The sequence below is a fragment of the Echiichthys vipera genome (genome assembly GCF_963691815.1).
Source record: "Echiichthys vipera genome assembly, chromosome: 9".
Lineage (NCBI taxonomy): Eukaryota > Metazoa > Chordata > Actinopteri > Perciformes > Trachinidae > Echiichthys > Echiichthys vipera.
This window is the reverse complement of record NC_139834.1, coordinates 7,800,742-7,814,425: the sequence shown is the minus strand read 5'-3', so window position 1 is coordinate 7,814,425 and position 13,684 is coordinate 7,800,742. Positions and strand designations below refer to the sequence as shown.

General features: G+C 42.1%; 1 protein-coding gene across 2 annotated transcripts in view; it reads left to right on the top strand.

The window, feature by feature from the left end:
- plxna2 (plexin A2) overlaps nucleotides 1–13,684 on the top strand; it is a 188,329-nt gene that overhangs the window by 126,281 nt on the left and 48,364 nt on the right. For both annotated transcript variants that reach the window (XR_014593339.1, XM_083919826.1), the window contains exons 13-15: nucleotides 6,972–7,123; nucleotides 10,758–10,875; nucleotides 12,766–12,902. Coding sequence is in view for 1 of the 2 variants with exons in the window: in XM_083919826.1 (XP_083775952.1) it covers nucleotides 6,972–7,123; nucleotides 10,758–10,875; nucleotides 12,766–12,902 (407 nt within the window). In the remaining variant the exon portion in view is untranslated. The remainder of the gene's footprint in view (nucleotides 1–6,971; nucleotides 7,124–10,757; nucleotides 10,876–12,765; nucleotides 12,903–13,684) is intronic.

Below are 13,684 nucleotides of genomic sequence, written 5' to 3'. Positions count from 1 at the left end.
AGTCTAGCCATACAATGCAGTGAAAAAATGCCTAAACACACACAGAAATATTCAGTTTTGCAGGCCTGTCTCTTTGACACATGCCTTCTCTTTGTGTTCTCTCAGTATGCACGGATGCCTACCCATTGATTTTAATGTATATATGTCTTCTCCCAAGGTTATTCTAGCCCTTTGAAAGTAACTTTGGCACCAATGTTAAAACAGCAACCCAAACAAAAACTTGAAATAAGTAAGTAGCTACTCCTGTTGTAGCTAGCTAACAGGTCTTTTTTAATATTAGCAGAGATGTGGATGTGTGGTTGTGCCTTTTGTTGTTCCTCGCACTTCTTCGCCTTCTCAGACATTGCAACTAATCAAGCCAATGGTTGGATGTCCTCCACCTCAGAAAACACCAGGGTCATGACCTGGAAGTGCTCATTTGTTTCCCCATAAGTAGACCTTTGCTTGCTCAGACCATCCTGTTGGGAGGTTTGCTGTCACAGGGGGGGAGTGAGGCCAAGAGGACATACTATTTAATTAGGCTTTGTAACGCACCAGTGCATTGTGGTTAACCCACCAGACCCGTCTACCTCCACATTGATTCATTTGGCTTCTCATTCCTCCACACTCACATCTAACTCCAGCCAATTAAAAAGTGAAGTTAACGACTTGGTTAATTGATTTGCTATACTGTATGTAGATAAGACAGAAAAAAGTACCCATCCCTACTTCCTTTTTTTCTATTTTTATTCTGCATCTCAGTCCCTCTCCCTGTCTGTTTCTGCCTGTCTTTTTTTCTCCGTGTGTGTGTGTGTGTGTGTGTGTGTGTGTGTGTGTGTGTGTGTGTGTGTGTGTGTGTGTGTGTGTGTGTGTGTGTGTGTGTGTGTGTGTGTGTGTGTGTGTGTGTGTGTGTGTGTGTGTGTGTGTGTGTGTGTGTGTGTCTGTGTCTGTGTCTGTGTATCACTATCTCTTCCTGGTGAATTACATTATGCTCTTGTGTAACTCCATTATTCTTTCAGTTTGTCAATGTAAGGAACATGCTCATTGCCATCCGGTGGGACGTACCTCATTCCCCCTCTGTGTTTTCATTAGTGTTATGATCACAGTATGTGATTACTTAGGCCACTACTAGCCCAGATCTTCATCTGTCACTCTTCGGGCATTTAGGGCATGATTGACATGTTATTCAAGGACAGGGAAATCATTTTACTGTTTCTCAAAATGATATTTATTTTTGAGGCAGGTCCAACCACATATCAAGGAGCAAAGCAGAAGAGGGAAATAAACAATACAAAGAAAAATACGCTTAAATATTAAGCAGCTTTAGGTGCAGTATACCTTGAATTATTGGCTCAATCTGTTGTCCAATATTGATCATAACTCCTGGCCTGTTTTAGCTGACAAGATACCACCTCCAGATTTCCAGGAGAGCTATACAACAATTTCAGATATCTACAGAGAACATCAGGTCCATGTGTCAGTTTGTCAGATTAACAGTAAAGGCTTACAGACTTGCTCATGGTCAACAGTCAGGAAAAGATCCATCTTATATGGAAGACAAAGATACTCCACTTGTCCACAATACAGTGCAGCAGCTGCAAGGCGTTATATTCTGAGCTAGAGATGTTGGCTTGAGTGTAAAAAATGTATTGCTCTTTCTAACAACATACACACTGTACAAGCCAAAGATCGATGCAACAAGTTTAATGCTGCAGCAGCTGTCAAAAGGCGTTCTGAGAGAAGAGGGTAATCCGAAAAAGTTATTCACACAGAAATGAAGTAAAATAATTGAATGATATATGACAGGGTGCCTCTTTCTTTTAAAGGCAGAAAGAGTAAGATTTGGCCCTCCCCAGCTCCACAAGGGTTACGGTGCTCGACTGCGGATAAAAGACAACCCCAGATTCACTATGTTTTTGAAATGAGCTTTATCCATTTGGCATTTCACCTAGCTATATTTGCATTTTTTCAGAGCTGCATCCATTTCATAGCTTCCTCTTGGATGTGTGCTTATGATCGGGCACCTGGTTGCTACATTTTTATAGCGGCTGAAGCCAGGGCTGTAGTCAAGGCCACCGTAATAAAGTCAAAGACCAGGTCAACTCGAGTTCAAGTCAAAACCAAGTCCAAATGCTGTCGAGACCAGAACAGTCAATAGTGTATTTCCAATGCTAATATAATGATTAAGGCATTTAGGATGGATCTTTAAGAGTTATCTATCTGCTGTCATTAAAATAATCAGTACATAGAATTTAGGTAAAGTTCTGTACAATTGATCCTGGAATGAACAGCTTGATCACTTCTCTTTAGTCAAGACCAAGATGAATGCAAGACTTCAAAAAAGTGGACCTGAGACCGGACTCATACATGGCAACGTAAGAAAAAAAGGCAGAGGACAAGATCTCTGCGGACACCACCACACACTTCTAATGGGTCATAAGTGATTGAGAGGGATGTATGAGTCTTTATATTGTTTGTTTGTTTATTTGTTTAAGAAAAACCCTACTCATTGTTCCTTTTTAGTTTTTAGTTTTAAGTTTAAGACATGAATAAGGTTAAAACTGTGAATAAGAGCAAGGATAGTCTGGAAGGTTCGAGTGGGGTGAAGAGAGGTAACAGAGGGAACAAAGGACAGAGCAGGGGAACTGAGCTCAGGTGGGGGGTGAAGGGGGGGGGGGGGGTGGAGCCCCTGTGGGCTGTCAAGTCTGTTTGCAGCTGTAGGTGGCAAAACCAACTCTGCATTAATTTTGGCGATTCACATGAGCACCTACTTAAGATACACACAGACACACCGACTTTTCTTCCCGTCCGCTGCAGCGTTCGTTTGTGCCGCGCCCTACCCCCCTTCGTTTCTCAGTGATTACAGTTTCTTTAAGGAGCAGACATCCCCCCGGTGGGCTGAATTTATTAATAAATTTGGTTTTGATTGTATGCACCAAAGCCCACATCATGAGCTGATTTGTATACATACTAGCACATTAGTAGATGTGCCTACCACAAGATAGGCCTTTTGAATAATTAATGTTTCTATTAAGTGCCATGGTGCCTCCCACCATGGGCCATTAATATTGAAGAGATGTAAGCCCCTGCTAACAGCAGAGGGAACGACATCAAATGAAGCTGGGAGTTGGATGGGCATATGAAAGGCATCTCTTCAATAGGCTTTGGCCGTGGCTTCTGTTTGAGTTTACAGTGTAGCAAAGAGGCTTCCCCGCCTCCCAGTGAATATAAACATCTAGCTGTTGCCTTAGGACATAAACAAATGTAGAACTGCTCTCTTTCTTTCTCCCTCACATGGTGTATGCGACCGTATTGTTGATATTTGGACACCACAGGGATGGTGGGCCTGTCCGTCAGTATCACACCAGTACAACCAAACTCTCCTCACTGCTGTAACCCTGAGAGAGTACTGTTTGTGTGCTACCCTTCATTAAACCAGCCAATAGAAGGAAGAACATGTTGTACAGAAGTGAGTCTTTAGCCAGACAACATCTAACTATAAAGCAAGGAATCTGTCTGTATATCTGTATATCTGTCTGTCTGTCTGTCTGTCTGTCTGTCTGTCTGTCTGTCTGTCTGTCTGTCTGTCTTTCATTCCGTTTATCCTTTGCATATCTCAAGAAACTCTCATCCACTACTACATGTATGCATGCGCTATATCCATCTGCTTCGCACTTAGCAGGTGTATTGTTGGGTACCCAATATGGCCAGGTCATGGCACTATATTAACTAATTTTATGTTTTGGCCTGTAACTTTTAACCCTCAGAAGCCCCAGAAACTAAATAATTTTTGGATCCCTGGATTATGTGGATTCACACCCATTTGTGTCTAGATTTCCCACCATTTTGAAATGTGCCCAAATCTGTCAACGCCAGCAGACCCCACACATCTATACCTTGCAATTAGTTGCTTTCCTCAGTATACAACTGATGAAAGCTAAGTCATCCACACAGACACTCGTTATCCCATCATCCTGTCTCGTGTTTTCTGCTCGTTTCACACTAAAAAACTCCTTTTATCACGACCCGTATCTCTGGGCTGACTACAATACATTTAAGACCCCATAAAGTATTTAGGATGTAGTTTGTTAGGGAACAAGTGATCAGTAGGGTTTTATCAAGCCCATTAAATGTTATTCACAATTAAATGTGACATGCTCAAATTAGTCTGAGCAGAGTCCAAAGACAAAGAGATTAGCTGCGAGCCCCTAAATTTTATGAAGAGCTTTTGAATTTCAAAGGGCAAAAACAATTCCAGCTTTAGTAAGAATGGGATGTTCATCTTAGAGCTTCAAATATCCTGTTGTAATAAATATGTGTTGAAAGATAATAAAGATAACAGTAAAAATGAAAGAATACACTAAAAATGCTGAAATTGTATATTTCCACAGTAGATGAGGTGATTAAATATTATCACCTCTGAATTGTCTTGGAGAGTGCCATCAGCTACTGTAGTTACAGTGACATGCTACTGTAGGTCTGCATAGCCTGAAGGCATCTGGGATGGTGTATACTCTCTGCTGTATTTATTGAGTTTAGCCTTGGCTGCATCAGCACAACTTTCCCCACCATTACTTCAGCTGAATAAGACACATCCCTGGGCTGTTCACACTGACGGCCATTTCTCTCTGTCCTCATAGTGTTTCTTTTGCTCCAACTAGCAGATTATCTTCTCAAAGGAGACACTTTCGTTATATGCCTCTCTTCTTCCCAATTTAGGTCATCTCACCCCTCTTTAGTCTTTCTACGGCTGTTGCCAAATCCTGCAGAATATCTAAAGAAGTACTGGTAGTAAGTGGCCAATGCTGTGATCCCCTGAGCTGGTAGAAATAGATTATGCTACAGAGCGCGCATGAGAGGGAGCAGGCGAGTGCAATGCGCAAGCCGACTGTTTGTTGGGAATTACCCTCTATTGACAGTGTGACAATGCCAGGCGGGCAGCAGCACTGCTCCTAAAAGGATTACACAGGGAGCATGGCATGGCAGCACTGGGTGGGAATGAGGGAGAGTAAGGCTTGGAGGGTGTGCATGCATGTCCAATGAGGCTTCCTCTTCCGCTTTCCTCTGAAAGTGTTTTAAGACAAATGTTGCTAAGAGGAGGAGGATGTGCTAGCCTGAGGGAGACGAAGTGATGAAAGGCAGAAAGCAAAATATGGAAAGACGAGGAAGAGCAGTATAAAGACACCCTTCTAAAGATTATCTACACAGTATATGACTGCAGTGAGTTCCCTCTGGTCTGCAAAGGTCATTAAGATCTGGTTTAATGCAGCCTAACCACAGTCTCATTTTCAAGGCGGCTCCTTCATAGATCCTTTGTTTGTGTAAGAAATACAGTCAAGAGACAAAGAGCATCATTTCCCTCATGCCTCCCAGCCTTGAGACATCAGTGGTGGCGTGAGTCTTTGAAGTGGTGGTTTTTCTGTGATCCACTGATGAATTGAGGCGCTATCCTGGCGATGGGGCAGCTCAGTCAAATGGGTTTCATGCATGGATTAAACTGTCTTCCTGTGCTTGGTCCACCGTGGGAAGAGTTCCATTTCAGCCTCAAGAGGTAGAAGGAGGAGGTCTCCCAAGCTTTTAGTATGCCCATCCGTAATACAGCACTGCTGTCTTGTCACCACCCCGGCCTCACCTGTCATCCATCACGGCTCATAGGACCGAACAGAGTGGCATCCACCTTCCCTCTGCTGCTCATCCCATTTTCCCTGCCCAAATACTTTCTTTTAGTCCCTTCCTATTTTCTCCACTCTCTCTTTCTCTCTCAGGCCCTTACGTTGCTTATGTAACCATCACTAAGTCTACTCGAATAGCTGCTGCCATGGCCTGACATGGATATATTTAGCCATTACCCCCCCACCCCCCCCACCCTTTATACCCTGCATGCCCAAGCAGTGGTAAAAGATTCATGTATTCAGACCCCTCAGGCGGTGCAGTGACACACTTACTTTACATCCAGAGCAATTAATGTCCACTGAATCTAGATTACAATGCCGGCATCCCACTGAGAGGCTGCAATGCCCTAGTGGGTTTCAGGGGTAGGGAGGAGAGGGCGTACTACTCCAAGGGTCGCCGTCACGTGTCGCTTTGTGGCTCAGGAAGCGGGCACAACTGGCTGTTGGTTTTCTCCCTTCTGCTTGCATGGCCAGTAATAGCATATTGATTGTTTACATAGCACTAGCAGCTCCAGACAGCAAAGTGACAGTCATCTCCTCCCCACCGCCCTCCTCTTTCGTAGTCTCCTCTTTCTCTTCTTTTACTTACCTGCACTGAATAGCATTGTCTTTTTCTCTTTGTCTTTCTTTATCTCCTACAATTTTTCTCTCTCTCCCTTCTCTTACTCCATTTTCCTCCTCCTCCTTCTCCTCCTCGTCTCCTCTCTTGTTTAAAGGGCTGGATGATGGCCAGGTTGGAGCCTCAACAGGGCTCTGCAGCACAGAAGGCAGTGTGGCACCCTGTGCCAAGGTCATGCTGGGCAGCCATATTGTAATTTATGAGTAGGTGATCGGCACCAAGCATTAATATTGCCCCTTGTTTATCGTTCATGGCAACAGCAGTAGTTTCTGAGCAGGCGCCAATCCAGTATGTTAATACACATTTATCAGATTTATCATTGTATAGTCTAAAGAAAGGATTTGTTGAAGAAAAAGAATTTTGGTCTCCACATGTCATTGTGTGTTTTCATGCACCCGATGCCATATTTAAACAGGAACTAGCAACTAAATTTGTGCCATTAGCTACTGTTGTGAGTAAAGCATGCTTGTGGCACAATGACTCATGGCGTGTTGTTTTGTGGATGCAGGCGTGGGGAGTGCTCTTAATTGCTTTTACAGCCACCTGGACCGTGAGAGTGCAATTACCCTTGAGCATCCAAGGAAATCTGTGTTCATTTATGATCCAAGACAGTTCCATAACTGAAGAGAAAACATCTTTTCACGTTTTCACCAGAAGCATTCAAAAGTTTCTCCCTGACTTTGTCTTTTTATGCCCTGTAGGTGACCCCAGTGGCTGGACCCCCAGAGGGAGGCACACGGGTGACCATCCATGGCACAAACCTTGGTCTGGCTTTCTCTGACATGGTGGGCAATGTGGAGGTGGCAGGGGTGAGGTGTACCCCTATCGAGGAAGGCTACATCATCGCGGAACAGTAAGTCATACAAGCACAAGTGTAATTATTTAAAAACTTTTATTATAATTAATAATGTTACTATTGATTGAACATTTCACACATTTCAATGAATGTGGCATAGAAATGTAATTATTATGAATTACCCTATTTTTTAAACAATCCAGTTTGTTGCCAAATCTTCTGATAGTCAATACAGAGCTAAAGGATAAGAAACATGCATTAAATCAGTTATTCACACTCACAATACATCTAGATTTGGGTTTTGATATCTGTGATATGATAATGGATAAAGTGTTCAGTAAAGGCAAAAAAATCTAACAAATATATGTTTATTTTTATTTTCCCATCATCTCTGCCTTAACGAAGGTTGGAGCATGTCCAGACCACCCCTGACATTGCTGTTCTCCCCCTGCAGCACACTAGCCCAGTTTTCTCTCTGCAGCTCATCTAGTCAGCAACAATCCCAGAACATCTGTGTGTGTTTACTTGTGTTTACTTCCCTAATTGTCCCATGCTGTGCATACATTATGTTAAAGTCTGTCCCGTTCACCCTGAACTAATGAAACGTTGCCCATGCTGCACAACGCGCCCATCTCCCCCTTGGCTAGTCACACCAACCTGTGTAGAGTAAAAAACCTAGTGCCTTATGGTTGCTTAACCTCCCCAGGAGATGCAGACCTTGCAAGGGGAAGGCAAGGATATACACACATACACATACACTGACACTGACACATATTATAAAAAGTAATGTTTCCATGTTTTTTTCTTATTATATTAAAGCAGGTCAAGGTGCTGTATAAATATTGTGAAAGTATCCGAATGCTCAATCCACAGAGAAATGCACACAGTCCATATTCAGAAACTGTGACTTTAAACGAGTGTCTCTACAGTGCCGTTACAGTCATTCCCTGGCTGTAATGACAGTGCAGAGACTCAGATAATGCAGATAAGGAAGATCCAGAAATGCTGACCAATCAGAGCAGACTGGGCCTTTTCAGGATGAAGTCTTAAAGAGACAGGCGCTAAAACAAGAGTGTTTTAGACAGAAGATGAATACAGGAATATTCAGACAGACAGTATGAGAAAATAATATAATTTTGAACATTAAAACATGTAAACATGTTCTACTAGAAACCCAAAATACAAGTATGAACCTGAAAATTAGCATAATATGGGATCTTTAACATATTTGTCTAACATTTGATTTTAGTATTGAGCTTTATTGATGGAGGAAATGCAATTATTTACAAAAAATCCAATCCTATACTGTATTAATATTGATGAATGCTATATAGTGAAAAAAAAACTAATTATTTAGCTATTATAGTTTAAATAATTACAACATGGCCATTGTGAACTCATTAGACAGTGCTATAATAATATTTATAGAAATATTCTAGTAATATTCTAAGAGATTTTATGGGATTACAAATGCTCATAAATCATCAGCAGTTAATTTAATTTACTGTGAACTTCTCTTTCCTCCACTCTCTTGGAGTCACTTAGAAAATAGTGTAAAGATTCAAGTGTTGCTGCGCACTGAGGCACAGCTGATGCACATACATGTACGCACTCATGTTCATACACACACACACACACACACACAGAAGCTATCACAGTCATGGCTCTCAGAGGAGCCTTTAACCCTAATTCTTTCTTTGGCCTACTTCTGCCCCCGGAAAGAGAACAGCTCAGCACTGCACCATTGTTGTAAGTCACATACCTTCAGTCGTTTGATGCTGTTATAGGACACACATCACACACATACTGTACATGTGCTTGCATAATTGCTATTTACCTACTGGTTCATTTGCTAATCAAATCGGGATGTTTTCCACTTTTGATGGTATTTGAAAGAATGAATAGTCTGGATGAGATACAGTATATCTGTGGTTCCTAGCTCTTTACTGGGCAGTAATTAAAATTCACTATGTGCCACTTGGCTGTAGGGGGCAATTTGTCAGCAGTGCACTGATCTGACAGCACTTTAATCCAGTTGAGGACAAGCTTGGGAATTCATTTATATGGCATGTAAAAAAAAAAATAGACTGAACGAAATTAAAAAACTAACCTGTGACCCCCTCAGTCTAACATCGAAGGAGTCTTCGTGATGACGTTCTGAGCTGGACTTTTGTTCAGAGCCATTTCTTTGGGGTTTTTAATTCAGTTACCAGGATGGAATGGATTGGATCAGACAAAAAAAAAAGAAAAAAAAGCATACATATTTATCTGTCTTTTATGTTGCTACTTCAGAAGATTGAAAGAAATCCACTTCTGCTTTGAAGAGAAAAGTCTCAATGTTTGTGTTTTTTCAGCAGTCAGAAAGTACATTTTTTCTGAGCACCTTTTGTGGCAAAATTGAATCCTCATTAATACAAATTCAGTAAAAAAGTAACCCTCAGGTTTTTACAAAACAAGTAGGCCCCATTATGGAGACTGAAAAGATACAATTGAATTTCTGTTTTTGAAAACAGCCAAACACATTGCCATAAATGTGTCTGGTATGGCAGGCCTTCAGGTGTGGGAGCAAGTGAGTTTCTCTGAGGCGCAGTATGAATAAAATATCAATTCTGTCAGTAAGTAAATCCTCCTTTAGCCACTCTCTTCCACATACTTCATCCACCTAAAGTCTCAGTCATTTCTTGTAATTCATATGATCAGCGCTCTGTTTCTACCATCTGCCTCGCCACATACAGTAGTCTGTCTCTTTCCAACACTGTGATTGTGTCTTGTACTGTACTACTCCCTTGCACCGCTGATCAATAGACATCCTATTTTTATTATGTAATTTGATCCAGACACCTGCAGTGCTGGTATTGATCCCGCTGCGTGATTTACATTAGAAGTACCATGCTGGCACAGCACCAGCTCTGTCGGGGGGCCTGGTTGTTGGTGGGAAATTTACTTCACTCAGTTTGGGTGTGTGTTGCCAAGGGAGGAGGAGGAGCACTGGTCTCATTTAAAGACTGTCATCGAGGGGGTCCCAGTCGATGTCTGGATATGTCCCGTAATGAAATGAGTGAGACAACAAAAGAAGATTGCATTTAGAGTGCAAGATAAATCGATATCAAGCAGAGAGTGTTTTGATGACTTTCTCTAAACTTTGTTAGAGTATTTAAACTTCTGTGCTCTAAGTTATTTTAAAGGTCACATATCATGCTCATTTTCAAGTTCATTCTTTTCGTATCCACCAGATTTACATGCTTTAATCTAAAAAAAAAAAAAAACATTATTTTTCTCATACTATCTGAACATAGATGTATTTACTGTCTGTCTGAGATGCTCCATTTTAGCGCCTGTCTCTTGAAGCACCCCTCCCTCAACAAGCCCCGTCTGCTCTCATTGGTCAGCACTTCTGGGTCTTCCGCATTTGCGCTCTTGGTTTCTCTGCACTGTCATTGAAGCTGGGGAATTCTGAATATGGCCCATGCGCATTTCTCTGTGGATTGAGCGGTTTGATACTTTCACATTTTTTTAAAGCACCTGGACCTGCTCGTTCATCAAAAAGAAACAACATTGAAATCTCACTTTTTACAACATAGGCCCTTTAAGAAAGATTGAGTTATCTTCAGTCCAGCTGACCTTTCTAAAAACGGCTTTTCATTTTTGTTATGTACAGTTATGTTAATGACTTATTTTGTGTCTTTTGCAGGATTGTGTGTGAGATGGATGCATCTCCTGCTGACAGTAGACCAGGTCCAGTCCAGCTGTGCGTTGGAGACTGCAGACCAGAACTCAGAGCTCGCTCCTCACAACTCTACTCCTTCGTGGTATGACTGCAAATTACACCACTGCTGTTGCCCCGTATCCTCATATAATGTAACGTACATTACTGAAGTGTGCTGAGGCCTGAAAGAGCAGTGATATAAAACTAAAAAAAGAAGACCTAAAATTACATTTAAAATTGATTTGTACTTTTCTTGCAAAGTAATTGTTTATGCGCCACAGGCAAATAACGATGTGTGAGTTGCCATGCTTACCAACAGTGTAATTAAGCAGCTCTGTGTTTGCTTGCTTGTTATTTGGGAAATAACATTCTTCCATAAACAGTACACGGTTTTCATTAATGATGTTTGCAGCTCTCTGGTTGTAGACGCTGTTGGCCTTTATTGAGATTGGATCATGAAGCTAAATTAAAACAGCCTCATGAACTTTCGCAAATCAGTGTATTCTTTCCATCTCCCTAGCTCAGTGGCATTAAGCCAAGCATAGCTCCATGGATGGAAAAAAGAATAATATATTCTCAGATTTCTTGGAGCTCCTGCAGTGCTTTGGGTAAACTCTGTAGGCAACGGCTCGTACAAATTGGGAAATAAAAACAGTAGATGAAATGTGATTGGATGGTTGGACAAGGCCATAAGAGAGAGGGAGAGAAAGACAAACAAACAATCAACCTGCTCGAATGGAATAGCAGCGATTCCACTCGGCAGGTACACATTATCTACTCCCCGTTCTCACAAGTTCACACACATTTTCTCCCCCTCTGTGTCATTGGCTGTCTGCTCAGCCTGCAGCTAACGGATAATCTACTTTCCATTTGCACTCTCTCACACCTTCACAATTAGCACTCTCTTAACAATTAACAGCAGCTAGTAATTACTACTGTTGTTTTCAGGGTATCTGCTTTAGCCTCCATCCTGGAAGTCACACTTATCTGACAGTTTCGATGTTCTTGGCTCGCTCTAGTAAACGCTAGGCTACTTTTTCTCACCAATGTTACAGCTGCTCCAGCAGGGGGATTCCTCAAAGAATACTTAGCAGAGCTAAGAATCAACATCACTTGTAATTCTCCTGTCTTGCAGACTACCTAATAAAATACCATCATCACAGAAGCATTCTTAAATTTTCCCGACGAGACACACTCCCTATGTGACCGTCTTTTTCAGCAAGCAATACTCGAGAACCGGGCAAAGGGGCAGCATAAATGACAGTGTGCATTTAGTTGTTTTGAAATTGCTGTTTTATGTGTGTACACATAGCAGCGTGTGTGTGTGTACACATAGCAGCGTGCGTGTGTGTGTGTGTGTGTGTGTGTGTGTGTGTGTGTGTGTGTGTGTGTGTGTGTGTGTGTGTGTGTGTGTGTGTGTGTGTGTGTGTGTGTGTGTGTGTGTGTGTGTGTGTGTGTGCGTGTGCGTGTGCGTGCGTGTGGGTGTGTGTGCGTGTCTGTGCCTACTGCTGCATGTGTGTTACGCTGTATGACGGGCTGTCTGCTTGGATATTTCTCCATCTGTCTGTGTGATGGCGGGCTAGCTGCCTGCAGCTGTAAACACTAGTTATTTTCAGACTGTCTTTAAAAAGCATCACTCAGACACACAACCCCAGCACACACAAACACACACACACACACACACAAGAGGAGGATCTCTCAGGGACTCTAAGAGCTCCTGGTTTTATCCTCTTTTCTCCCACCAACGATGCACTCCACTGCCATCGGCCTGGCAATATGAATAACTGTTATTTTCTTGGGATCTGTGATAATACGTGATGGTTTCAAGAGGTACCACAGAGATTCTGCCCTTTACACCCTAGAAAATAACCATCTTTTATTCTGCCTTTTGGTCCCTGTCTTTGTTCTTTCATTCGGCTCCTTCATCTTCCTTCAATTTGTCCTCACAGCCCCTCTTAACCTCTCTTTTTCTCTGCATCTCTCTGTTTTGTAGACTCCCACAGTCACAGGCCTGTCCCCTAGCAGAGGTCCAGAGTCTGGAGGCACCAAAGTAACCATAATGGGAGAAAACCTTGGCGCCGGCAGCAGTGTCAACGTACAATTTGGAAACCAGACATGCGAGTTCTTTGGGTGAGCTTTTCTTCTTGCACACATTTGCACCATAAAAGTGCTATTAGTAGCCCATAAAATTTAATTTGCCAAAACAGCCCGCATGATCAGGCTTTTGTTTAACACAGGCTATTAATGGAGAAAGGCTTTTTATTGCACTTGAACATTAAGATGAGGTGGAAACGAATTCTGAAATAAATTGCAAATGCAAAACTCAAATTTGAATTTCATAGTTTACGGTTCGATCATTTCTGTATAACGTGGATATTAGGAAGCTGATCCACTCACTGTGAATGTTGGATTTTCACCTATATGAAGTGATGTTAAAGCCCCGAGGGTCTGTGGTTTACTGTGATTATAGAAAAGCTAAGAGGTGTTGTTAGGCACGACACTGAGCAGACCCTCAGCTGTAAATCACTGTAAACCACGGCCTCGGGTGGCCTATTGCTATTATAAAATGGTTACTATATACTGAATACCTGACAATGTTTCATTAAATAAACACACACGTAAAAAAAATGCAATCATTTATTGATAACAATTAACTAGACACCATCTTCAAATTGGGCCAGGGGTGTAAAGGTCCCTACTTCCAGCCCCCTGTAAGACACATAAGATAGTTCCAGCTACATAAGTCTCTCCAGGGCCACATTTTGCCATGATGACACAGAGACTCACAAAGTGAAAACAATACCAGCATCACGTGGCTGGTGATAATTCTTCCGCCAAGCAATGTAGTTCTTTAGCTGCAGGCAATAGCTAAAGTTGTATGATCAACTTAGCTTACCATAGATCATTGGTGT